This window comes from Theobroma umbraticum, unplaced genomic scaffold (genome assembly GCF_002168275.2).
Source record: "Theobroma umbraticum cultivar Fairchild unplaced genomic scaffold, ASM216827v3 scaffold_20.0, whole genome shotgun sequence".
NCBI lineage: Eukaryota > Viridiplantae > Streptophyta > Magnoliopsida > Malvales > Malvaceae > Theobroma > Theobroma umbraticum.
Genome location: NW_018397266.1, coordinates 5,155,881 through 5,181,947, shown reverse-complemented (window position 1 = coordinate 5,181,947; position 26,067 = coordinate 5,155,881). Strand labels below are relative to the sequence as shown.

The 26,067-nt window shown below is 34.2% G+C and overlaps 4 protein-coding genes across 4 annotated transcripts; 2 read left to right on the top strand and 2 right to left on the bottom strand.

Annotated features, from left to right (window-relative positions):
* Positions 1-1,541: 1,541 nt before the first annotated feature.
* On the top strand, positions 1,542-7,591 carry LOC110423069 (proline-rich receptor-like protein kinase PERK12). Its single transcript, XM_089784640.1, has 9 exons — positions 1,542-3,086; positions 3,168-3,623; positions 3,730-3,813; positions 4,374-4,444; positions 4,568-4,644; positions 4,824-4,971; positions 5,194-5,355; positions 5,519-5,850; positions 7,574-7,591. Exons 1-9 carry the CDS (start codon positions 2,129-2,131, stop codon positions 7,575-7,577), a joined length of 2,292 nt encoding a protein of 763 aa, XP_089640766.1. The 5' UTR covers positions 1,542-2,128; the 3' UTR covers positions 7,578-7,591.
* A 380-nt stretch (positions 7,592-7,971) lies between these two features.
* LOC110423498 (basic helix-loop-helix (bHLH) DNA-binding superfamily protein) lies at positions 7,972-9,073 on the bottom strand. Its single transcript, XM_089784736.1, has 4 exons — positions 8,973-9,073; positions 8,671-8,844; positions 8,510-8,588; positions 7,972-8,073 (listed from the first exon to the last, which is right to left on the bottom strand). The coding sequence occupies exons 1-4, from the start codon at positions 9,071-9,073 to the stop codon at positions 7,972-7,974; spliced, it is 456 nt and encodes a 151-aa protein (XP_089640862.1).
* Positions 9,074-11,036: 1,963 nt separating this feature from the next.
* LOC110423376 (uncharacterized) lies at positions 11,037-11,997 on the bottom strand. The gene has a single exon (XM_021437594.2). The coding sequence runs from the start codon at positions 11,776-11,778 to the stop codon at positions 11,248-11,250; it is 531 nt and encodes a 176-aa protein (XP_021293269.1). The 5' UTR covers positions 11,779-11,997; the 3' UTR covers positions 11,037-11,247.
* A 1,704-nt stretch (positions 11,998-13,701) lies between these two features.
* LOC110423536 (glucan endo-1,3-beta-glucosidase-like) lies at positions 13,702-14,935 on the top strand. Its single transcript, XM_021437757.1, has 2 exons — positions 13,702-13,845; positions 13,974-14,935. Exons 1-2 carry the CDS (start codon positions 13,785-13,787, stop codon positions 14,933-14,935), a joined length of 1,023 nt encoding a protein of 340 aa, XP_021293432.1. The 5' UTR covers positions 13,702-13,784.
* Positions 14,936-26,067: the final 11,132 nt, after the last annotated feature.

Genomic DNA, 26,067 nt, shown 5'->3' with positions numbered 1-26,067 from the left:
TCACTTACCACTGTTCCAAACCAATTTATTTAATTTATTTTGAATGATAAAATTATATATTTTAAATTTTCTATACATAAAAATAAAAAAATTTAAAAACTAACCACCTCTCTCCCCCCACCCATGAGACTGAGATAAGTGAGCAAGTCAAGTCCAATTTTCTTTGTCTTCATTTTGAAGCCTATAGAGCACAAAGATGGTTTTTGGGTCTATGATGTCGAGATGAATATTTTTGCCAAATTTGGCTTTTATTTGGTTGGCTAACTCTTGCCTGTGTTGAGATAGAAAGTGAAAGTGGGGTGAGAGATGCTTGTAATAATCTGTTCCTGTTTTACATAACCGCTAGTGGAATTCATGTTGTCTATAGTGGGGTATCTGTATGCCAGTCATTTGATCTTTGGTAACTCTATCTGTAGTACTAGTTAAGGGTTTATGTATTACTATGATTTATTGTTTATCTTAAAAATTTTCTGTGGATACTTTTACTAAATTTTGGAAAAGCAAAGGAAAATAGTACTTTTTTTTTTTTTTTGAGTTTATGATTGAATTCTTTGTTTTTTTTTAAAAAAAAGTTTTCGACCATTAGAGAGTGACCACAGCAGTAGCGGTGACCGGCCTAATTTGGGTTTGGGACTGATCTTAGGGAGAGAAGAATAAGGTAGAGAAAAGGATAGAATAAAAATGGAAAAAAAAAACAAAATATGTTTTAAATAGTATTATCAAAATGACGTAGTTTTGGATAAAAAGAAAAAGAAAAAAAAAAGTCACGTGGTAATTTTTTTTATCAAAAAAGTTTATATTTAACATGTCAATTTGACGTTAAATTTATTATTTAACGCGTCAATGTCATTAAGGACCAATTTAGACAAAATTACTTATAAAGACTAAATTGCATATAATGTTCAAAGTATAAAGATTAAATTAATGAAATTTTGAATGAAAGTATTGAATTGCTATAGTACAAGAACTTGTGTACTTTGATCGATGTTATGTGTTTAGAATTAATATCATTTTGGGTATTCCAATTTGCAAGTTAACTAAAGATATGATTGATTTACTTGAAAAGAAACATTGAATCAAATAAAAAGATTTTAAACCTTTACCTTTTTGAAAATCAAATCATTAAGTATTAAAGCGGAATTAAGTCAATTCTATTTTGGCTTCAACTCTTACTTGATGAGGTTTTCCTTTTCCGTGTTTTTTTGCTTTCTTTACTCAATAATTTATATTCCTTCGCCGCACAACAAGAAAGAAATCCGAGACAAGGTATTCTTGTCAATACCTTCATAGACAAACATAAATTCAAGTCTTCACTACTAGTACTTTTAATTCTTGGACTTGGGCTGCAAGTGTCAATATGCTTTTTGCATGCGGCCGTTAAGATTCAAAGACCAAGAGAAAAGGACAAGAGTGGGTACTGGGCCACTTCAGAACCCAAGCTGCCCATTTAAATTGCGCGGTAACCCGAAACTCAAGTAGGATTGATCTTAAAAAAAGAAGAGCGGCTGTTCGGACTTGGGGGGAAACCATTGTGCCTACAACTAAGATATACAAGTTTTGGCTTAAAAAAGTAAAGCAGAGATTTCTCATGGTTGATGTTCCATGGATTCTCTCTTTCATTTTCTCTTCCCCCCGTTTCTTTTGCATCTTTTGTCAAAATCTTTGTTTCAAAAGTTTTCTCGCCCTCTTTTTCTTTCTCCGTTTGATGTCTTTTTGGTTTTCTTTTTGGGTGTTGGAAAAAGGTTTTCTCTTAGTTTCTGCTTCTTCCGTTTTTTAATTATACCTTGCAGATTGTATATTGCTATGCCCAATCTATTAGGTAATGCAAAGTAGTTTGATGGTAATATAAAGGCATTAAGAGGGAGCTGGAAGGATAAGAAACAGAGACAGAGACTTTGGCATTAGGCCAACATCTGAATATAGGACAGGATTTTAGTGATTTGAATATCTCTGTTCGAGGAATTATTTTGTTACTTTTAATCATTTGAACATAGAAGAAGATAGTTTTTCAATTGCTGTAGGACCATTGTAGAATTCTAATTCAGATACAAATAGGAAAACAATTTTGGGCAGGATTTTTTTAACATATTTGATTATAGAGGAAGGAGATTATTATAAGGGTAGGAGAATGTCAGGATCGGAGGAGACGTCGGATTCTTCTGCGACAGGGGAAAATGAATCACCAGGCTCTCCCCTTCCACCAAACGACTCAACCTCTAATGATGACAACAGCACTCCTTCCTCATCGAATTCAGAGGATTCTGGAGACAATGATTCATCAACAACAGCCCCTCCAAGTTCAAATTCATCAAACTCTTCACCTCCTTCTGATGCTGATTCAAGTGAGCAATCAACTTCAACTCCTTCAGACACAGACTCACCTGAAACCTCAACACCCCCATCACTACCAGAAAAAGATTCACCCCCTCCAAGTACGCCGTCGCCACCATCAGAGGAAAGTCCACCACAATCATCATCATCATCATCATCATCCCAGTCACCTCCTAGCCCTCCTAAGCAGAAATCACCACCTCCTAGCCCTCCTAAGCAGAAATCACCACCTCCTAGCCCTCCTAAGCAGCAATCACCACCATCTCCTAGCAGCCCTTCCAAGGAATCATCACAACCTTCACCAGAAAAATCTCCTCCTCCTCCTTCTGATTATACTCCTGACAGTAGTCCTTCACCACCACCACCTTTTTCAAGAACCTTATCACAATCACCACCTCCCCAAAACTCCACGTCAATACCTTCACTTGCATTTTCACCTCCATCATTAAATGAATCTACTACATCATCATTACCTGGTAATTTTTCTCCTCAACCACTAGCTCCTCCACCACGAAGCCCACTCAAGACTCCCTCTAACTCAAGTGGTGGATCTTCCCATGCAAGAGGCTCTAATGATAGTCAAAACAAAGAGGCAGAAAACCCTCATTATGAAGTAGTGGTTGGTGTGGCAGTGGCGGGTGTTTTCATCATTGCATTCGTTGCCTTGGTTTTCTTTCTAAGGAGAAGAAGGAAGAGACGACCAAGGCCCTATGCCGATTACATGCCACCACCAGCTAACTTTTCAATTGCAACAGGTAAAATGGTTGACTATCTTTCTGTGTTTAATTTTTAGTTTAATTCTTAATGTTTTACTAACATTTATGTTAGCTATGCAGATGTATTTATGGGACATTCTGCACGAGTTGATACCACTCATTATAATTCTCAACTTCATGGCCAACAACACTCTAATTTGGTAAACAGTTTTGGGAGTCAAAGAGGACAAAATTACCATGGTCCCAATTCGGGTATTATCGCTAGTTCTAAGACATTTTTCGCCTATGAAGAGTTGGTGGAAATGACCAATGGATTTTCTCATCAAAACATTATTGGTGAGGGTGGGTTTGGATGTGTTTATAAGGGGTGGCTGCCAGATGGGAGAGCTATCGCTGTTAAGCAATTAAAGGCAGGTAGTGGACAAGGGGAGCGAGAATTTCGAGCTGAAGTTGAGATTATTAGCCGTGTTCATCATCGACATTTGGTCTCTTTGGTTGGATTCTGTATTGCTGAGAACCAGCGATTGCTAATCTATGAATTTGTCCCAAACAAAACTCTTGAACATCATCTACATGGTAAGATGATTCTTTTGTTCCCCTCTGATCCCAAATATGTATATATACGTATATACATATATAATTCTGATATTAGCTTCTAAATTGTGAATTCATTGTGCATCAGGTAACCTTCCAGTGCTTGAATGGGCCAAAAGAGTCAAGATTGCTGAAGGAGCTGCTAAGGGTTTGGCATATTTACATGAAGACTGTACGTATCTCTTCATGCATTCTAATAAGATACCTTTCCTTCTCAAGACATTTTTATTTCAGAGAAACATATGGATAAATTACCATTTCAGAATCATTACCCTTTTTAATTCTCAAACCTTATGCAACTCCAATGTAATCATGGCTTTAACTTTTTTTCATTTTTCTTTTAGGTTTCCTAGTCTCCAAGTGCATAATATATACAGTTAATTATTAGCTCATATATATCAATTTAAAACTAAACAGACTTGATACCTAGACTCAGTAAGTGAACCAAAAATCGTGCCTAATTAATTTGCCATTCTAAATCTCTTATTGATGACTTTGACTTGTGGTTCCCCAAGGGAAATAATTAATGGTCTGATGCGATACATAGCTTGAATTAATTTTTGCCAATCTTCAAAATGTTCTAAAGTTTAATTTCTATATATTTTTAAATAAATTATCTTCTTGTCAGATAACTTGTTTCTTGCTTGCCGTACTCTAAAAATTCAACTGCTAGTTAAATTTCTGTTCTTGTGATTTCTTTCTTACCTTCCTTATCATGTGATCCATTTCTAGGTCATCCAAAAATTATTCACAGGGACATTAAGTCAGCAAACATTCTGTTAGAAGATGATTTTGAAGCACAGGCGAGTGAATCTTATATATTTCCTATGTCAAGTTCCTTTCACTTTTTTATGCACCCGAAAAACTTTTTTCCCCTATTTGTGACGGGTAGCATTAGAATGTAAATGTTAATATCTTCAATCCAGGTAGCAGACTTTGGACTTGCCAAACTTAATGACACTACTCAGACCCATGTTTCAACTCGAGTCATGGGGACATTCGGGTAGGTCATGATTTTAACAGTTGAGTCTCTTTCTTGGGGGTTAGGTTTCCTTTTTTTTTCTCCAACTCTCTTTTTGTCTTTCTGTCATCCATGCATTTTATAACTTCTCATACTAATAATCGAGTTAAGATTATGCATGAATAGTTAAGCTTTTATTGATCTTCCATCATGCCTTTCAGATACCTGGCACCAGAGTATGCATCAAGTGGTAAGCTGACAGATAAATCAGATGTTTTCTCATTTGGAGTTGTGCTACTAGAACTTATAACGGGACGAAAACCAGTTGATGCAACCCAGCCTTTGGGGGATGAGAGTTTGGTGGAATGGGTATGGATAAGACATTTAACTTTTTCTTTTCCTCTTTAAAGCTTTAGACTCTGGTCTTTGGTGTGTGTGTGTGTGTGTGCATGTATAATTTCAACTGAAATAGCAAAAAGAAAGAGAAAAACCATAACGTATTAGACTACTAAAATGATGTCTTTATATGTCTCCCTATGATCTTTTTCTTGGTTTCTAACTGAGGAATGCAATCATATATAATTTTGGCAGGCAAGACCACTTCTCATTAATGCCCTTGAAACTGGTGATTTTAGTGAATTAGTTGATCCACGGCTTGAAAAGCGTTACGTAGAGAGTGAGATGTTTAGGATGATTGAGGCAGCTGCTGCATGTGTCCGGCATTCTGCTGCAAAGCGGCCTCGCATGGCACTGGTAATATTATTAGCAAACTGCATTTATTGATTTTCCATAATTTCATGCTTAGTGGGAGTAAAAACATGTTCGATATACGCTTTCCCTCCATTCCTCTTTTTACCCTCAATTTATCATGTCATGTAATCAAAACATTGAATTATACTTGTCCACCATCGTGTAGGTGGCAAGAGCATTGGACTTCGATGGAGAGTCTGATCTCTCTAATGGGGTCAAATTCGGTCAGAGCACTATTTATGACTCTGGGCAATACAGTCAAGAGATTAGGAAGTTCAGGAGGATGGCACTTGGAGGTGACAACAGCTCAGAATTTGACATGTACAGCGGAGAATACGACTCCAAGGAAGTATCACGTGGACAACAAAATTATTGGAAGTCTCGGTATAGTTCGAGTGACTTCACCAGTGGCGAGTCAGAAACTCAAGCCTTCAAACCAACTAGTGGTGAGTACAGAGGTGCTTCAGGGAACTATGGTGGCGGTCGTTTCGGACAAAGGTGAAATCTCTAGGCTATTCACACATTTGGTTCAAATGAATCTAATGTGTATAGCATTTTTATGTAAAAGTGTTGATATCTTCTTTAATTCCCTTGAGTTATAAATTTGGGTATGTGGAAAAGCTTTTAAAGACTAATTCCTACTATAGGTGCTATCTCGAGATGGTTTTAGTTTTGAGTGAATAATCTCACGAAGCTTCTGATTCCAATCTAGAATCTAGATTTAAGAAACAAAAAACGAGAAAGAGAACCTTGCTGGACTGTTTCATAAAAAATGTAGCAAATTTGTGAAGAATTTGGTAAAAATACATGTAAAAGAACTAGCACCAAGGGGAGGGGGGAACCCACTAAGATTTTACAGCCAAAAGTTTTTGAATCATGATTGTTGAAGCACCTCGAAATGAAGTTACATCAAGCATGAATGGAACAGTTTCTAAACTTTCTCAACTGAACTGTCCATTTTAATGTACATCGTCTCACTCTCCACCGCCATTTTCCTCTACTATATATTCAAGCAGGAATTTGATTTTTCTAGTTTGTTAGGTCGGTCAACAAGTCTCTCAATTTCTGGGACTGAAAATCCCCGTTTGCCTTGTATAAGTATATAGATACAGTATTAGCAGATAATATAAGCTAAGGAAGAAAATGACTCATTACTATTTTCGAAGACATGTGCCTTGCAGAAGTTCAATATATGAGGAAAAACCATCCTAGTAATTTCTATTTTTGCAACAGTACCAGACTCTGTCTTTGGTTCTTTGCAAAGGTAAATGGACTAATTGAGTCCGTATTGTTCCTAAGAAACCTCCAAAAAGATATTAGCACTCTATTTCTATTGATATCAGCCATCAAGTGAGTCTTACCTCAACTTTGAAAATACTGAGAACCTTGCCATTAAATGTTGTGACATTAGCATCAATCACTTGAAGTCCCAAAGAATCTATACATTAGCATCAACTTTGCAAACCCGCCTTGTTTGTGCTCATAGCAGAGTTTAATCAAAAACTCTATTTTGGTGATTTGGTTTACTTCAACATGTACCTAAACAAAGATTCAAGACAGAAGTTTCAATTTCCTCCCATTGACTGTAAGTACATGGAAACTGTGACAAAAGTAACAACAAAATATGTGTTAAATTTCAATTTCCTCTACTTTGTTTTTTGGCATTTTAGCAAGGCCAAAGGTAATAGCAGACATGTTGTCCTTATGTAGCTTGTCTAACTTTGCACACTTTAGCTATGCATTACACTTTTCACAATCCTCTTCCTCAATTTTCCTAAGTTCTTCTTAGAGTTTCTTCTCCTCCTCAAGTAAAGTTCCTATATATTCGATTGCATCTATAGGAATAGCAGTTCTATCCATCTACAATATTGAACAACAAAAAAATTAGAGATAACAAACAAAAAGGCAGAAAATTAAACTTGGCTATTATAGCTTTTGGTAATTGTGACTAACCTTGGATATCTTAAGGACTAGAGCTCGTAGCTTGAAGAGTCCATCTTTTATCTTCTTCCTTCTATTCCTCTCTATCGTAAGATTCTTAGAATGATAATTCTCTTTTTCTAGCTGCTTGGTTGTTCCAATTATGTCTTCTACAGACTTGTTTTTACGATCCACAATAAACCCTGCTTTTTGCTCTGACACATTTTTGCTGCATCTTAGTCTTTTTTTTCCATGATATGTGCCAACTAATTGCTTCAGTTGCTCATCTTGAGAAATGTAGGTAGAACCTAAAGCAAATGGGGGATGTTCAATTAAGGGACTGGAACCGCTGGACGATCCATCCAAGATAGGTTAGGAGTTTGAATTCGATATTGGGGGAATAGCTTGCATTCTAGGAATGAAGGTTGACAAGCTAATGGGAAATGGCAAGTTATGAAAGTCTGTACCAAATGTTTTGAGATACCATTTGTCAATTTTTGCTTTTGCATAACTATCTGTAGTCATGACTTCTGGTTCTAAAAGTGCATTACATTGAGTTGTTACTAACTCTATGATGCTTTGATCTTTAGGTATCTGATCAAAAGGACAAATTATATGTTCATCAATCGGAAGAGACAATAGATTGGAAGGAAACTAATGGGATGATAATATATATAAATTTCTCAGTTACAATGCAAACTATTGGCAATTGAAAAGGCCAAAGAATCTTACATGCTTTGAAACAGAGAGCTCTATAAGACTACCAAGAACTGGGATCAGAAATTGGGTTCCCATTGTATCCTATCAAAATCAGAGTGATCATATCAAAACATAGAAACAAGTGAAGCAACTTTTTTTGACAATAAGATACTCCATGTTGCCTAGATCATGATTGCCTTATATATATATATATATATAAAGAAAAAACCTACAATATTTGAAGAAGTCAATCTGTGCATTTGTGTACATTTCGACAATTAGTTGATTAAACTAGTACATCAAAGTGGTTTTTAAACAAACAGAATCTTAGACTTTTACTATGAGCTTGAGGTTGATGAAACATTCTTAACCAAGGCATGACAACTTAGCCACTTTTACAATCTTAGAAAGCTAAAGCTGCTTGAACAACAAGATAAAACCTGCATTTTCTTAAACTATAAATCCAAGATTTACGTTCTCATATTTCATCTGTTTGCTTAATGACCAAAATAAGGTGATGAAAGTAAAAAATACCCACATGTGAAGAACGTGAACCAGAGGCATTGGCATGGTTAACCCATTTTGGTTGATTTGACATAGCCACCTTTCCATGGATCCTGATTTCACTGTCACATATCATAATGTTTCTCGCTATCTTGTATCCTCCAAAATGAAATGAAACAGAGAGGAGTGGTGTACCCAGCATAGAGGGACATGAAGAAAAGAAAACAGGAAAGAGCTTCACAAGCCTTTAATCGTATGGAATGTTGGAAGTGAGCATCCCTGCATAGGGGACTCGAGTGCTGCAACTCTTCCCTTTCAACTTTGACATTAACACCACCACTACAACAACAATCCTTCCATTCAATAAACCTACAACAAAAAAAACAAAGGAAAAAAAAACTTGATTTGAGTTAAATGAACTCCCCAAAAGAAAAAAAAATAAAGATATTGGTTATACTGGGTGGGTAGGAGTAATGAAACAAGTAAGTTGAAAGTACTTAGAAGGATCATCACCCAATTTCCAGACAACGTAGAAATACCATGCCTTACTATCCACAAATGGTTTAAGCCACTCCACTGCTCTCTCAAAACCCGTCATTGTCTCCTTCTCTTAAAAGAACCAAGAAATTATTCTAACAGGCTTTTTCTGTCTCCCTATATATAACAAGAGTCAAGAGACTTGGGGAAAAATCCATTCTAGAGCTCATGGCTATGGTAGTACACGACAAGGGTAACCAACTTTTTTATGTTTTTCCATTTGAATTGGGTACTAAAAGAGTATTATCTCAATCAGGTACAAAATTTGTGATAGAGAGGAATCTGCTGCTTGCAGAGGCAGTGATTTCTTTATTGACTACCAGAATCATCCGTCTTTAAAATAACCATTGAATGGTTCAAAAGTCCTTGTGACAGCTACTCGTAATTGCATAAACCCATCAGTATTATTCACTACCATTAGACATTAGCAGTAGCATATTTTTGGCACAACAAATTATGCATTTGGGCATACCAGTTCTCTTATTTTAAGTTGCAATATACTGTTCTATTGCCTCCAAAATATATCTCCATGATAATCTTTTTAACTATTGGTGTACCTCCATTATCCATGTAATGGCGCGGGGGTAAAACAAAATAGAGAATATGTGTCACGGTTTTAGTTTTACTTTGCAGGCTCTGCTTTTCCTCAACTGTACACTTATGAGAGGTTGAACCTCAACAGCTTGCAAAGAGCGACGTCAAAAAGGCAGACACCTTTCTTTTCTTTCCTTTTCCACTCTTGGGCTTGAAGAAGCTACAACAAAAGGCTCCAGCCATGGTTCTACTTGAGCCATCATTAATAAACTTATTTATGTTTAGGAAAATGGATTAGCAGAGGTTTTCGCGTTAAACAACCTGAATTAGAGCTTGGATTGGTGCTTAAGGAAAGAGGTTGTTTGACCACAAAAAAACATTAGTTTGGGCTTCAACTCGGCCTTTGCATTGCCGAAATAAGAATGCTAGCCTGCCGCTCCGTCGGACCTGGACGTTCATACAGACCCAAGTCAGGGAACAAAATATTGCCATATTTTTGTTATTTCCATGATTACTGCTTATTGCTTTCTTGTTAAAATCAATCAATACTGAAATGTATTTTTTCCCAGATAGATTTTATTTGAGGAGAAAATAAGAAATTCGGATTATATATATATTAAATGGAAAATAAAAGGAAAAGGAGGAAATATTCAAGCAACAATTTCTCTCCTTTTTTAATTAGAAAAAAAATACAAATTGTAGTGTGATAGCCACTTTTTGTTGTACCAGGCATTAATTTTTCAACAGATAAAAGATTTATATGAACAGGTTCAAAAAATTAAAAATCTTTGTATTGTTTAGGTTATTAAACATATTCGTGTCTTTTTATACATAACCCTTAATGTTCACAAATTTTTGTCTAATTAACGATCTAAACCAATTCCATCAAAAACCAATCTAGACCAATTTATATAACCTGATGATAACGTGTTGTCATCAGCTTCTACTTACAAAAAATGGTATTGCCTAAAGGTGAGAAAAAAGACCTTGAATCAAAAATTGATCGAATCATATTGAATTCAATCCATTCGATTCAATTAAAATGATCAACAGTGATTTCAGTTTTTAATGTTTGATTTTTATGTATAAAATCTAACTCGATTTTGAGGAAATTAATTGAAATTGTTCAATTTTTTATTGATTCGGATTTTCTAATAAAATCAGTTTCGATTTGATTTTTTTATTAAATAAGTTCAATTATTTTATTTTCAAATTTTTTAACACCGAACTGTTTAAAATCGTTAATTTTGCACCGCTTCAAATTTCGTTTCACATTTTGTATCAGACTGTACGGATTCTATATGTGTGGTGTACTTTCCATCTTCATCATCTCGTTGGGTGATTGAAAATTGCTGTTTTGTTCTAGTACAAAGAATTAAATCAATGATTTGCTTTTTCTTTTCTTTCCTTTCTTACTGTCATAGCCTGCAAAAACTTCAATTCAAGAAAATAGTTGATTAATGTGGAATTTGATGGTGAAAATCTGTTAAGAGACCTCTTCTTTGTTATTATTCTTTGGATCATGATATTTTCCCCTAATCCTTGCGATATTATAAGATCAATATAAGCAAATAAATACATGTGCAAGATCATAAAAATAAGAAACTACATAAGGCTGAAAATTTGAAAAATAAAAAGAGAAAAGAAAAGGAGATAAGTAAAGTGCCACAAGCCTGGAACCTCTTCATTCTGTGCCCTATATCATGCACTGGCCTTAAGCTCTCCATCATCAATAGGCTTAGTTTCACCTTTGATGTCCCCATGTCGAGGCATTCTGAATCCCGTGGGATCCCCATTTCCAGGCATTCTAAATCCTGCGGGATCCCCATTTCCTGGCACTCTAGTTCCCCTAGGATCCCCATGTTCAGGAATTCTGAACCCTCTGGGATCTCCATTTCCGGGCATTTTGAACCCTTTGCTGGGATCAACATGGCCAGTTGGTTTGGCAGCAGGATTCCTCCCATCAAACCCGAACTCTATGTCCCTTTCTTTAGGGCGGATAGTATGGTTTTGGTTTTTCTTGGAGGGTTTTGTTTGGCTCATGCGCCGGTTACAGAGTCTTCCAAGAAAGCAAGCTATAGCTGATATTACAATGATTACTGCCAGCACAATAAAAACTGTTCCAAACGATCCATTCGAGTGAGAATGAGATGGCGGCGCTTGTCCTGACACGGTATTTGGGTAAACGACAACGGGCTGTTGTGTTTGAGGCTGCTGTGTTTGAGTCGACATTCTTAAGCCTGTGTTATTTTTGCTATAGGAGATGAGGAGATGAAGGGACTTAAATTTTAACGTGAGATTTTGGTAGCGAATGAGAAGGGTTAGGATTTAGTACGAGTCTGCAGCTTCTTGTTCTTTGAGTGCAGACAAAGCGAGGCTTTGGAGAAAACTCTCAAAACAAGGAAGAATATTTGCCTGTGACAAGAGGTTTTGTAGGATAGGTTTTCAAGACTTCCAAGTAGTATTTGGTTGTTTTCTATTCAATAAAGGAGGAACTTTCTTTATTAAAGAGACAACTAAAGATATTCCGTTGTCCTTTAATTACTGGTGAAGAAGGGGCACTTGCACTTGCTTTGTAAAGAGAGAAAGTAAGATTTTGGCTGCCTTAGGACAGGCACAATCTCAAGTTCCCAACAAAGCACCGCAGCGTTTGTTTATTCATTAATCATTGGCTTGGGTCGATTTCCGGTGCAAGTTATGCATTGTACCCCCCATAACGCTTTAACCATTCATCTTTGCACCTCGCCATGCCCAAAATTGATCACACAAATATATCTCCCTAAAAGGATGGTTCCTGCACACTCTTTTTGCAAAAGAAATCTCGTTTGCATAGATATTAGTATAACTTTTGACTTTTTGGTGTTTAAAAATTGTCTTTAAAACTCTTGAGGTTTTTGAAAATTAAGAAACGGAATAATAACCGAACAAATGAAATTGGTATTAAATAAGTAAGGTATTTTTAAAATCTTCCTTTTGACGAGGAGATCTTATCATCAGATTAATCATGGTGGGACAAGTTTTATAATCTTTGTTGAAGTCAGGTTTAGATATTTAGCTTTAGTGGTCAACGTTGCGGGCTTTGCAGCAATTCTGGAAAGATAAAGCAGTATGGGGTTCAACATAAGGATTTGAGAAAAACTAGTCCAGCAACGTTATCCCATGTACGATTTTATCTACTTAATGGGTCGCCTTTGAGTGCTTACCCTCTTTATTCCTTTTTCTTTAACAAAAGAAAGGATTCTGCCAGAATGGACGCACTTTGATTCTGTCTTCTGATGATTAGAACAATCGTGTAATTTAATTATAATGCACTCATTAGAATTGCACTTTGGAGACCTCAAAATTTGTGTTCAAATACTGTCTTGCCACGTGCTTTGTGCAAGCAGATCATTTTTATGATACTGTCAGGTAACAGTAACATAGCAAATAATGAAAGGGTTTCTTTTTTTCTTTGGAGAAGGAAATTGGAACTCAGTTCAGTGAGTAACAGAGACATGATTTACTATTGACTCAAATATTCAAATATGAAAGGTTCTGAGACTGATGGTAATGCCTTTTTTGTTTTTAGGTTTGGCATGTGAGTTCTTCTTATATAGTTTATGAGTTTCCTTCAAGGGGAAGACTTGAAAATGTAAGGTGTAAAAAGGTTACATCGAAAGCCTCTTGGTGAACAACAGTGAGAAATTGGTATTCAGGCAAGCAGGTGGTGGGAGGATACTGGCAAAATTTTTTGTTGTAACTATTTGTAGGCTTAAAGTAAATGGAAAACTAGACAGTAAATCATGAAATTTCAATGAGCAGATTAATAAATTTGAACGAAAGTAACTTCTTTAATTTTTGGAATAAATTAACTAATTGATTACTGATGGGCTTCACTTCCAGATAGACGTTAAGTGTTCTTGTTGAGCAGCCCAACAGGGTGAACAACAAATCGTTGTATACTGCATGTCAAATTCTGTTCAAGTTGCAGAGCCATGGTAGATCCAATTTTAGGAACCTGACAAGGCAACGAATGCAATAACAGAGAATACCAGCGAAGGCTTAGCAGATAAAACTGAAATAATAGAAAATGGAAAGCACATGAAGCCTTTCAAACCAAAATTAAACCTAACTTAAACCTGGTATACATTCATAATTACCTGTCACACACTGGCATGATTTTTCGATGTGTCCATCAAAATTTAAAGTCGTTCACCCTTGTATTCCAGGATCCAAAGTTCAAAGCACTGCTGACAACAATGAGAATTCAGGGTTTTCTAGTTCTATTTTCAGTCTTCTTGCTTCTTCCATCTGAAGCAGGTGCCAATCTCTAAAGATCTTGCTATTTTAGATTTATCAAAGTGCAGCTCAATTCAGGATGAAAAAATAAGAATTAGAATCTCATGATTTTATGTTAATTCCTGAAGTTTTAGTTGCTTTTATTGCAGTTGCAGCAACACTTGGAATCTGCTATGGCCGTGTGGCCGACAACCTCCCAGCAACCTCTGAAGTGATCAACATTCTCAAATCCAACGGCATTTCGGATGTCCGAATCTTTGACGCTGATCCAGTTACTTTACAGTCCTTCTCAGGAACTGGAATCAATCTCATGATTGGCGTCCCTAATGAAATGCTCCCTTCCCTTGCCTCAGGCACCCCTATCTTTGCACTCCAATGGCTCCAAACCAACATACTCGCTCATATTTTCCCAAGCCAAATACGATATATTGCAGTTGGAAATGAGGTCTTCCTCAAAGATCCTTTCTACGCTCCCTATGTAGTACCCGCCATCGTTAATCTTTACCAAGCTCTTCAAACTCTAAACCTTGATAGCACCATCAAGCTATCCTCACCCCAAGCAGCATCCGTGCTCTCCATTTCATACCCTCCATCTCTCGGAACATTTGATCCTTCTATTCGATCTGTTTTGCTTCCTCTTCTAAGATTCTTGTATGAGACCAAGTCACCCTTCATGGTCAATGTGTATCCATACTTCAGCTACATAAGCAGTTTGAAGCATGTATCGTTGGACTATGCATTATTTAGAAGCCAAAACGTGGTTCAAGACGGTATGTTGATGTATGGCAATCTTTTCGAGGCAAGCATTGATGCATTTCTCTACGCAATGGAGAAAGAAGGGTTTGCGGACGTGCCAGTGGTCGTCTCGGAGACAGGGTGGCCCAAGGGCGGAGGTGTGGCGGCGAGTGTTGAAAATGCATTGGCTTTCAATGAGAATGTGGTGAGAAGAGTGGTGAGTAATGTTGGGACACCAAAGAGGCCTGGGGTAGGCATGGAGGTTTACTTGTTTGATCTTTTTGATGAGAATGGGAAGGGTGGGGACGAGTGTGAGAAGCATTTTGGGATTTTTGGACCTGATGGGATCAAGGCGTATGACCTTAGATTTAATTGAGAGAGGTTGATGTAAGCAATAAAGAGGAGTGATCATGTTTGTTCAGCTCTTGGGTCGAATTTCGCTATTCTGTTTTAAAAAGAAAAGCTGAAGAACAAGTTCATTTTCTAATTCCTAATTGTTTCCTCTCTTTGTCTCCATGTGCAGCCCTCATTGCAAAGATGGAATCATAGACATAGATGCAAAATTATTTTCATTATGTCTTCTAAGAATCAACCTAAGATATGTATTCAATTAGATCTCATCTTGGCAACATCTTATTAGCAACAATTTTCACGCATCTAACATATGTACATAGCTACCATATTTGAGAATATTAACTGCACTAGTAATCAAACATAGATATAGTCACTTTCTTCTTGGTTTTACTTTTTCTTTTTTACTTTTTATACCATCAAAATTAAAAAAAAAAGTTTAAATACTCAATTTAGGGTTAAAAGTTCGAACACTTTTTCAATTAAGGACAAACGTTTTAATTGTAACAATTAAGGGCTAACTATTTTTAATTGTTTACAATTAAAGGTTTAGGGAAGAGATGTCTGGCACGTGTAGTACATGTGCATGATGTGGACGTTGACAAGAAATTTTGCCTTTGACGTGGCAGGTGAATTGGATTTTTGGCAAACAACGGTGTTCTGTGGAGGAAAAAAATGAAATGGTGGGAAAAGTAAAAAGGTGTCAAACTCATCGTGTATAAATGAAAAAGTGTGCGTACCAACTCTGTCTTCCTTAATAGAGTTGAACTGTTAATTATTAAACACCATAGCTTAGAGTGCCACTGTTGCCACACTCCATGGCTTAGTAGAATAGTGTGTTGTTAAACAGCTACAACTATAAGGCATCTATTGTTACATGCCATGCAGAAAATAAAATAATATTGGTCTTTCATGCCATGGGTAAATATATAGTGTTATTACACGTCATGCGTAAAATTGTGTTGTTACAGGCTACACCTATATCATTTACAATTAACATAGCATGTAACAATATGTTTACAACATAAGAAGTAACAACATGCTACCCTATATTTCTAGGCTTGCAGTAACAATCAATCAAAGTTGATCAATGTTGAGAAAGTGATGTCATCTAGGTCTACACCTTTTTTTAGCTAGTTGAAAGTATATTTCCCACCATTTCGTTTTCCCAACATCGACCCAAATTACCTAGAATTTGTCTCCTTCATCTCTTATCATTTTCCTTCTCCATTGTCTAATGATCTAGTTGGGTATCTATAGCCGTCAACTTATCAGGCATCTCTTGTTTGTGTGTTGTTGTCGCCATCATCCTATCTTCATTTGCTAAACTAGAAATAGTTAGGTATGGCTTGAATTTTCATTTTCATTTTATATCTTTAATAGTTGCCACTAGTCAAGTTCCAATTGAACAAATTTTTTACATTGCATGTAATAAATTTTATAAATGGCGTGAAACTTCTTTGTGATAACTAGTAATGGCATGTAGCAAGAACTTGCTACAAGCCATGTTGAAAAAATGGTCCATGTTGAAAAAATTGTCTAATCATTACATTTTCTTACATTTTGAACAGAATGGCTGATTAATTGTGCATCATACTGTTTCAATTCAATGATGCTTTAGTTGTGGTAGCGAAGAACCTTAAGTATGCCAATGGTTTAGTGGTGGACTTGACATTTGACCTGAACAAGGTTAGTTTTTTTGAGTTATTAAGCATGTATGAGGACCTTAGTTATCAAAACATCAAATAGATGTATGATTTAACGCTTAGGTGCACTCTTGCTAATGGTCTTATAACAGTTGTCGATGATATAATGTTTTGGATATGATAAGATATATGCTAGATCATGGTTTAATAGAGATTTATATCGAGCATGCTATAAATGAGCCGATATACGTTGATAAGGAAGAGAAAGAAGAGAAAGGAGAGGCTTGTTTTGTAAATGTTGAGAAGTATTTGAGTGGCAATGGGGATGATGAGTTAGTTTATGTTAGGGAAAAATTTTGAATGATTATAAGGGAGATTTAATGAGTAGATGAGAGACTCTTTATTTTGTAAATGTAGTTGGGGATGGATTTAGCCCATCAAATGAAGGGGATGAGGATTAGGGAAATCTTAGTGAGCACTTTGACTCTAATGAGTTTGGAGACATTGTCATCGATGAAGAGGACATGATTGATGCTACTAGGAAGAGAGGTAGGTTTCTTATGTATAACCTTTCATTAAGTACCCCTTACATTAAACTAGGCATTTTGTTTGAGAATTCTCAATAGTTTAAGCATGTTGTTTCATTAATGTCTATAAAGAGTAATAGGGAGATTTTTTGGGTAAAAGACAAAAAACTTTGTTAGGGGTAAGTGCGCATTATCGAATTATCGAATGAAGGGGATAAAGACGAGGGAAATCTTAGTGAGTACTGTTAGGAATTTTGAGAATATGGTACCCTGGAAAGCAAGTATGTTCTCATATTTAATTTCATTAAATTTATTTATAATGAAAATACATTTTGATAATAAGACGGAGAGTTTGTTTTTAGTAAGCATTTATTATCTAGTTATTAAGGTACCATGATTCTACTAAGATATTAAAATACATTTGTATGAAAAATCATACATAAGATATATGTATTTTAATTGAATCTAAAAATTGTTCACAGCCATATAATAAAGTTAGTCACTTTATTGTGTTAAGGCTGTAGTGCTCATATTACTTTTAATGAAATGAATGTAATTCACTTTAAGGGAATGTTGAGTCTCAAATCATCGAAACAGTTGACTTTTAGTAATGACACTATTACATGAATTGAAATCATTTGAGAATCAAATTTAAGTTTAACCGTTACTTAAATCTTAATCTCAAACTTATGCATTTGCTTATAGTAGAACCAAAATCCTGATAGATAGTGGATTCGTGTTTAATTTCCTTATAATCTTTGATTTATAATGAGCATGATCATCATAAAACATTAATTTAGCTTCATATTTTGAGATTATAATCGAGATGAACATCTGAGAACTTATATGCAAATAATGGAATTCATAACATTAACATCACTTCTAGTGATTTCAAGAAGATTGGTGATTAATCTAGGCCTAGTGGATTGATGAATTATCTACTCATCACATCTGGATACTCAAAAGATTAGATCTAGAGTATTGAATCACTAATTGGATGAAATTTGAGATTAAAGGACAACATTGACATAAAGGGTAAAACAGTAATTCATTTTTTATCATTGGATGGTTATGAGTGTTCACAATATAAAGTTTGCAATTGAATAATTAATAATTAATATTAAGTATTGAATTGTTTCTTGCAATTATAGTTAATTCAAGAGTACAACCATGAATATATGGTGGAGTGATTTTATGGTTAAAAAGTTTTAATTATTTTTAATGAGATTAAGAATAATTTTAAGTTTATTGGAGTTTGGAATATCTATGTCCGAATAGATTCCCCACTTAACTTTGTAAAATATAACTTGTTTAAGTTGGAATGCATGTTTTAATTTGATTAATTAAATTATATATAAAAATGGCAGCTTTAACATGTTTGTCTTAATTTAGACAAAAAAATATATTTGGTCTTAATTTAGACAAGAAAATATTTTTTTTAATTTAAGACAAAAAAATATTTTTTGTCTTAATCTAGATAAGAAAACATATTTGTCTCAATTTAGATAAGATAAAATATTTTTGTCTTAATTAAAGACAAGAGTTGTCTTGAATTAAGATAATATTAGGATGATTCTTGCAAAATATATCTAGACATCCATGTTCATAAAAGGAGACTCCATGTTTGACTATTATTCTTTTATTTATTATTAATTCCTTTTAAATAAAGATGAATAATAATAAAATAAAAGTTATTATTCAATAAAGAGTTTTATTTTATCAAGAACTCTAAATGATAATTAAAGAATTACATTATTTATTCTTTAATTTTAATTTTGATAATTATGGAGCATGTTTGATGCTTCCATAACTCTAAATGGATGGTTAAGATTGATTCAAAAGTGTTTTATTTTGATTAAACTTTTGAGGCAAGAGTATTAATAAAAAGAGAAGAGATTGGATGAAAAGGATGAACGTACTTGTTTTTAAAAAAGTTTTACCCGTCACTTCTCTTCTCCTCCTTTAAACTTTTTCGAAGAAAAGAGAGATAAAATTGATTACCATCTTGTAGTCTAGCATTTCACACCTTGTCCACTTAAGATTCAAGTTGAAAGTATTCTTAAAGAATAAGTGGTAAACTTGTTTGGTCGAGAAATAATTCATTGGTGTAGTGGTGTCCAAATATAAGAATATCAAAATAAAAAGTATGATTTTTTTCTTACTTAATATATTCTTATTTTTTTTAATGTGACTACGTTACTTGTAATAATAATGATGTGCGTTTCCACTTGTGTAATTGGATTGCTTACTTCCTTTATAAAAGAAATTTTTGAAATTCGTACTTTATATAATCACATTAATCTAATAAAATCCTACTCCAGTAAGTACTATGACTCAGATGAGTTTGGCGACATTGTCATCGATCAGGAAGACATGGTTGATGATGCTACTAGGAGGAGAGGTAGGTTTCCTGTGTATAACCCTTCGTCAAGTACCCTTTACATTGAACTAGGCATGTTGTTTGAGAATTCTCAATAGTTTAAACATGTTTATTAATGTCTATTAGGAGTAATAGAGAGATTTTTTAGGCAAAAAACAAAAAAAAACTTTGTTAGGGGTAAATGTGCATTACCGAACTATCCTTAGGTTATATATGGAGCTTTTGATAAGAAATTTCAATCCTTTCAAGTAAGGACTTTTAGGGAAACACATGACTGCAACAAAATGTTTAAAAACATTAGGATGACACATTCTATCTCAGCTTATCAATATACGGAGAAGATTGTAAGAGATCCTTTCATTAAAGTCTTAGATATACAAGATTAGATTAGGCCAAAGTATGACTTAAGGGTGAATGCTAGCATGATAAGAAGAGTAAAAAAGGTGGTAGTTGATATGGTGGTTAGCAATTGCCAAGAAGAGTTTGGTCATTTATAGGATTTTACAAATGTAATTAAATAGATGGATAAAGGTAGTATTGTAAAGATGGTCGTCAATAAAGCAACTCTTACTTCTCTGCCTGTATTCCAAAGATTTTACATTTATTTTGAGACACTTAAAAAGGGTATGGAGAATAGTTGTAAAAGTTTTTTAGGGTTAGATGGATGCTATTTGAAGAGCTTAAAATAGGGTGAGCTGCTTTGTGTCGTTGACACAAATGGAAATAATCAAATGTTTCAAATAGTTTAGGCATTGGTTAAGGGTGACAACACACCTCCATGGAGATGGTTTATTGAGCTGCTTAATTAGTTGTCAACATTGAAAATGGCAATGGTTGGACAATCATGATAGACCAACAAAAAGTAAACCACTTTCTTGTTTTATTGAATTTAGTATTCAATTATATATATTAGTATTGATTTTAGATTATTTTATTTTAATGCTAGGGTTTTGGCAAAGTAATTGAAGAATTACTTCCAGATGCTAAGCATAGATATTGTGCGAGACATGTATATGTGAACTAAGTTAAAAGGGAGCACAGAGGTTTAGAAATAAGAAAATGGTTTTGAAGGATAGCTAAATTGACAACTGCTAGGGTTTTTAAAGATAACATAAAGAAGTTAGTTGACATAAACAACAAAGAAGCAAAAAACATAGTTAGAGCTCCACCACAACAATGGTGTAAAGCATTTTTCTAAACTGACAGTAGATGTCACTTTGTTGATAACAAATGTGAAGCTTTCAATGGGACATTGTTGGAAACTAGAAGGAAGCCAATATTTTCTCTCTTCAAAGAGATTAAGAAAAAATGATGATTAGAATTATGAGGAAGAGAAAATAATGTAGTAAGTGGCAAGGTAGTTTAAGACCCAATATTTTGAATATTATTGAGGAAAATGGTACAATTGCTTCTAAATGCCACATTGCATTCAATGGAGATGCTAGGTTTAAAATAAAGTTGGGTGATGATAAGTTCGTAGTAAATTAGGCTAAGAAGACTTGTTCTTCTAAAAGGTATAATTTATCTGGAATACCATGTGCACATGCAATGTATGTAATCAGGGACTTAAAGATAAATGTAGAAGATTTTGTATCTAGGTGGTATCGCAAGGATGTTTATATGGTAGCTTATGGTAATGCCTTGAAGCCTATGCATGCTACTTAGGTTTGGTTGAAATCACAAACTAAAAACCCAATGTAACCACCAACATATAGAAAGGTGCTTGGAAGGCCAAAAACCAATAGGAGAGAGGATCGTACTAAGCCCAAAAAGATAACTCCAGCCTATAAAATGTCTAAGAAAGGCGTGATAATGACATGCCAACTGTGTCATAGAGAAGAGCATAATAAAAGAGCCATCCTTTCAAGACCAATGAGGTAATATAATTTTAAAGGATTTGAAGATTGTAAAACCTCCTTTGTTTGGCCTAACACTAAAAGTGAAGCCTTTTGTTTCCTCCCACAGTAACAATTGAGGCAAACAAATATGAATTAGGGTACATCAACAACAGATCATGCCTCTGCGTCTACATCAATAGGAAAATTACAGAGGAAACAAGCAGGTCATGCATCTGCCTTTACATCTGCTACATTTGCTTGTACATATGCTCCGGCATCTATTGCTATTACTGTTTCTGGATTAGCTTTTACTTTTACATCAACGTTTGCATCAACCTATGCATCTGGCAGTGCATCTGCATTTATCATAGTTTTGGATGTGCATTTGCTATAAATGCCTCTAGATCTATTCAACATTCTGATAACTCTATGGTATAGAGTTATTTGGGCTTAATTTTGATAATAAGTTAGCTTAGTTCTTGTAGTAATATATAGAAATTAGTAAATTTTATTTAATTATTTTAAATTAATTAATTTAGGTGACTTAATCTAATCTTAGTTAATTTTATGTTTAATTTAGTGTTAATGTGATTAAGATAGGTTATTATTGATTTATTTATGCTTTTGTAGATGTTTGATGAAAGAAGAATTTTAGTGGAAGAAGAGCAATTTCAAGGTATAGATTTCTATTGCATATGTTTTGGTATTTCTGCTATAACTCTTTCTACAAAGTTCCAAATGAAGTGATTCTTGGACTAGTGGAAAGTTACAATTTTCATGTTTACAACTTTACCTAGTTCAGCCCATAATGTGGTCAAATATCTCATTTAAGTTGAAGTATTATAGCAGTCCTAGAACAATTATGATTTTTACTATTTAAATGGTCAAGGTCGTGACTTTAGAGAAAGTAGGCGATGACGCAAGTAGTTTGATCAAGAAATCTTGATTGAAATTGACTTCTTTCTTCACCCAACTTGGCCTAACTTTAAAGCACTTAAAAAATAACTTTTCGAAAAACTTTTACAGGAGGGAACGAAACACCAAATTGAGAGCCAAAAATCAAGCTACAAAATCATTAAAGAAAAGTCTCATTGAAGCTAAAGGAGAAATTGAGGTATTCAAAAATATTTGGAGATCAAGAATTCAACTCTTGGGTTCCTTTTATCTCTTTGTTGTTATTTTATTTTCTTGGTTTTGGTTTTGATGATGATGTGTGACTTGATGAGGAAGTATATTGTTTATCTAAGATTATAATTAAACTCAATATATAGTCTGATTTATTTATCTTTTTTTTTTGCTTATGTTTGATGGATTTAAGTTGTTTATTTTATTATGTTCTTGATGCTTCTAATTACTTGATCACCATTAGATTGAATTGGAAATCTAGGTTTAACCTTGACGAAAGAGATTTAGGTAGACATTGAATAGAATAGCATATGATCGAATGTACTTAGTTGATTAAGTAGTTTGATTTGTATATAAGGTAGACGTACACCTATAAGCTATACATAGTTAAAATTAGAGTACAGACTTAATGAATCTTTCTTCAATTTAATTTGCATAGGCATGCAGTAAATTAATTAGGAGAGATACTTTTATGACAAACTCGACAGAGACTTATAAATAATCTAAGACTCTAGGTTAGCAACTTAATCTATTAAACTGAGTTAAAAAAGAGAGACAATATTTAGATAACGTATTGAAAGATATCATAATCTTAAGTCTAGTAGCCACTCAAATTTAATAAAATAATTCTATCGCTGCACATGCATCGGTCTCTGCTAGAATGCTTAGACAAAGTGAGGCGTGTTTTGCAAATGGAGATGGAAGGTTATATGGCTTGACAGGTGGTGGAAGAAGAAATCCACTATCCAAAGCCAATTATGCTAAGACCATTATTCATAAAAGAGTTATTTTTACAAATAGTTTAAGAGGAGGCAACAAAAGAGTTTGCAGCAGTGGCAGCAAAGAAGAAAAATGAAAAGGATAAGACTTTATACTAACCTTGAGACAGGGCAGCAAATATTGAATGTAAGTATGAAGTGCATTAAAAATTAGACATTTTTTCTTTACATATTAATAATAAGCTTATATATTTTGATATTGCAAGTGGCAGCCTGACAAGCTAAGTGAGCGACTGATTTCAATAGGTTATCAGTTAAAAAGGTCAAGGAGTGACTAAAGGGATTATGTGGATGCGGCTACTAGTCAAGAAAGTCAAAATGCAACCAAAAGGAAAACCTCACATCTGATATAAAACAACAAATTTATGGAATTGTACAAAGTCGTGTGTATTATATGCATATTTGTTTTGTAAAGAATTAAGTTTGATGTTTTGTACTACCATTGATATTGTCCTGTCAATTTAATAGATGTTTGTGGTAACTTATATGCAAACAATGTGTAGGGATTTTGCTATGGTATGTCTAGGTTGAAAAGGTTGCTAGGGTTTATGTTGAAAACATACTTACAATCAATATTAAATTGTTTATTAAAGAATGTAGTTCAAAAGAATGTTGTTGCACCACATGTTCAAAATGTTGTTATGTGGCTTTTTCTAAAAATATTGTTACGCACAATGATGAAAATAAGTTGTTAAACTCGATGTACAAAAAGACGCTACTGCACAAATTGTTGAAAAAAAATTGAAAACTTATCATTTCTAGAAAATGGCATAACATGAGATGATAAGAATAAAAAAAATTTTCAATAAGCAATGATGGAAACAGTTGTTAGACGAACATGTCTTGAAAAAAATGTTGTGTTAGGGTGTTTTTTTTGAAAAAAAAAGTTGTTACATGCAATGTTGATCAAGTTGTTCACAATGTTTACAATATTGATGTCACACACTATGTTTAAAAAAAAGTTATTTAGGGCCACAGGTATTAAAATAATGTCTGGTGAAAAGTAATTGTTGAAAAGGTTATTAAGTTAAAACACGTCATGAGGCAAGTTATTTTTCATCACTTTTAGAAAATGTTTTTGTTACACATCGTGTCATAAAAATTTGTTAAATGCCAAGTTAAAAAATATTATTCTTACACGTGATGTTGGACAAAATGCTGGAATCACTATTAAAAAATTTTGAATTAAAATAAATGTTGGGAAACGGTGTAATCCTTTAATTTTCTTTTTCCAACATGTGTTTATGACTTTATATAAGACCTTATAATTGTTCCTTGAATAAGATGCTGAGGCTAAAACAAACAGAAGTCCAAAAGACTGAAGACACTCCCGACATAGAAAAGTCGCTCAGAAATAATTAATTCATAAAGCTCAAAATAATGAAAAACCAAGAAAGCAAAAGAGGTCAGTAAAACTTGAATATGATCTCATGATTGGGATATTGGTTAGACTTCTTCCAAAATCTACTGTGCAATTTCGATATCTGTCAAAATCCTATAACGCTTTACTTAAAAGCCTTTATTTCATCTAGACACATCTGAATAAATCCAACGATATGCAATAACTTTGTCCAAGTTCTAAGTTTTCTCTTCAATTAATGAGCTTGGAAGCATATAAGAAAACAATGCTGAATCTTGATTTTCTCATGACATATTTTAAGAGAGAACATTATTCGATACATCGTCTCACACTTTTAAGTTCTTGTAATGGCTTATTGTGCATAGTTATTCCAAAGGAAACTCTAATTTTATGGAATCCAAGTATAAGAGAGTATAAGAAACTACCTTGGCCTTTGCCCCTCACCATGGCAGACTTTGGTTTATAATTGGTTGACACTGTTGAATTTGGATATAAACAATCAAGTAATGATTACAAACTCATAAAATTTGTTAATGTTAGTAATAGGGTTGATTTATCTTTATTAGAAGTCCTTATTGAGATTTATTCACTGAAATCTAATACTTGGAGAAAAATGGAAAGCTTTTCTCTTGTTATAACCTTTGCAGACAATGATTTTTTAAGGACTCGTCATGATGGGGTCATTTATTAGATCGTGACATGCAAATCGAGTCGTGGGGTTAGGGAATTTGAAAATTCACATCATGAAATTCTTGGATTTGATCTAACATCTGAAGAGTTTATAGTGATTAGTGTGCTTCGTAATGCAAAATGAGGACGTGAACTAAATGCTACATTGGTGGTGATTGAAGGATGTCTAAGTTTGGCTTAAAACAACTAGGGGAATAGTATCAAGATTTGGAAATTAAAGAAAGATGAAATGAAACAGAGTTGGATAAAGTTCATGATAATTAAGCCTCTTGTCCCATTGTGTCGATGCTACTATTTAAAGCCTATATGCATTTTAGAAAACGAAGAAGTCCTCCTTACTCATGAAAGATGTGTGCCTTATTGGAGAATATATACAATGTTAGACGGAATAGAATTGTATGATATGGTGAAAGGCATATTCAGACGACTAAAAGTTCCTCACATAAGGCAATGGTATGGAGCAATATCATATATGGAGGGTTTGGTTTCACCAAATTCTTATGCATTATGATAATTGAAATATTTTCAAAATTGACTTTGATATATTTTGGGTTTTGTTCATTCAATATGACTTTATACACTCTAATTGTTTATGGATAAGTGGGTGTATGTAATGGATATTTGTGTACTTATCAAATGTTTTCTTTGATGTGCATGCTTTAGATTGTGCTGATTTAGGGTTTAGACCAAACATGTGAGTTTTAATATTTTAGGACCATTTTTGTAAACAGATTTAGGGTTTAAGGTTTAAGGTCACTGTTCTTGTAACTAAACAGATGTTCTAATAATGTATATGTAGACATTGCAAAGCT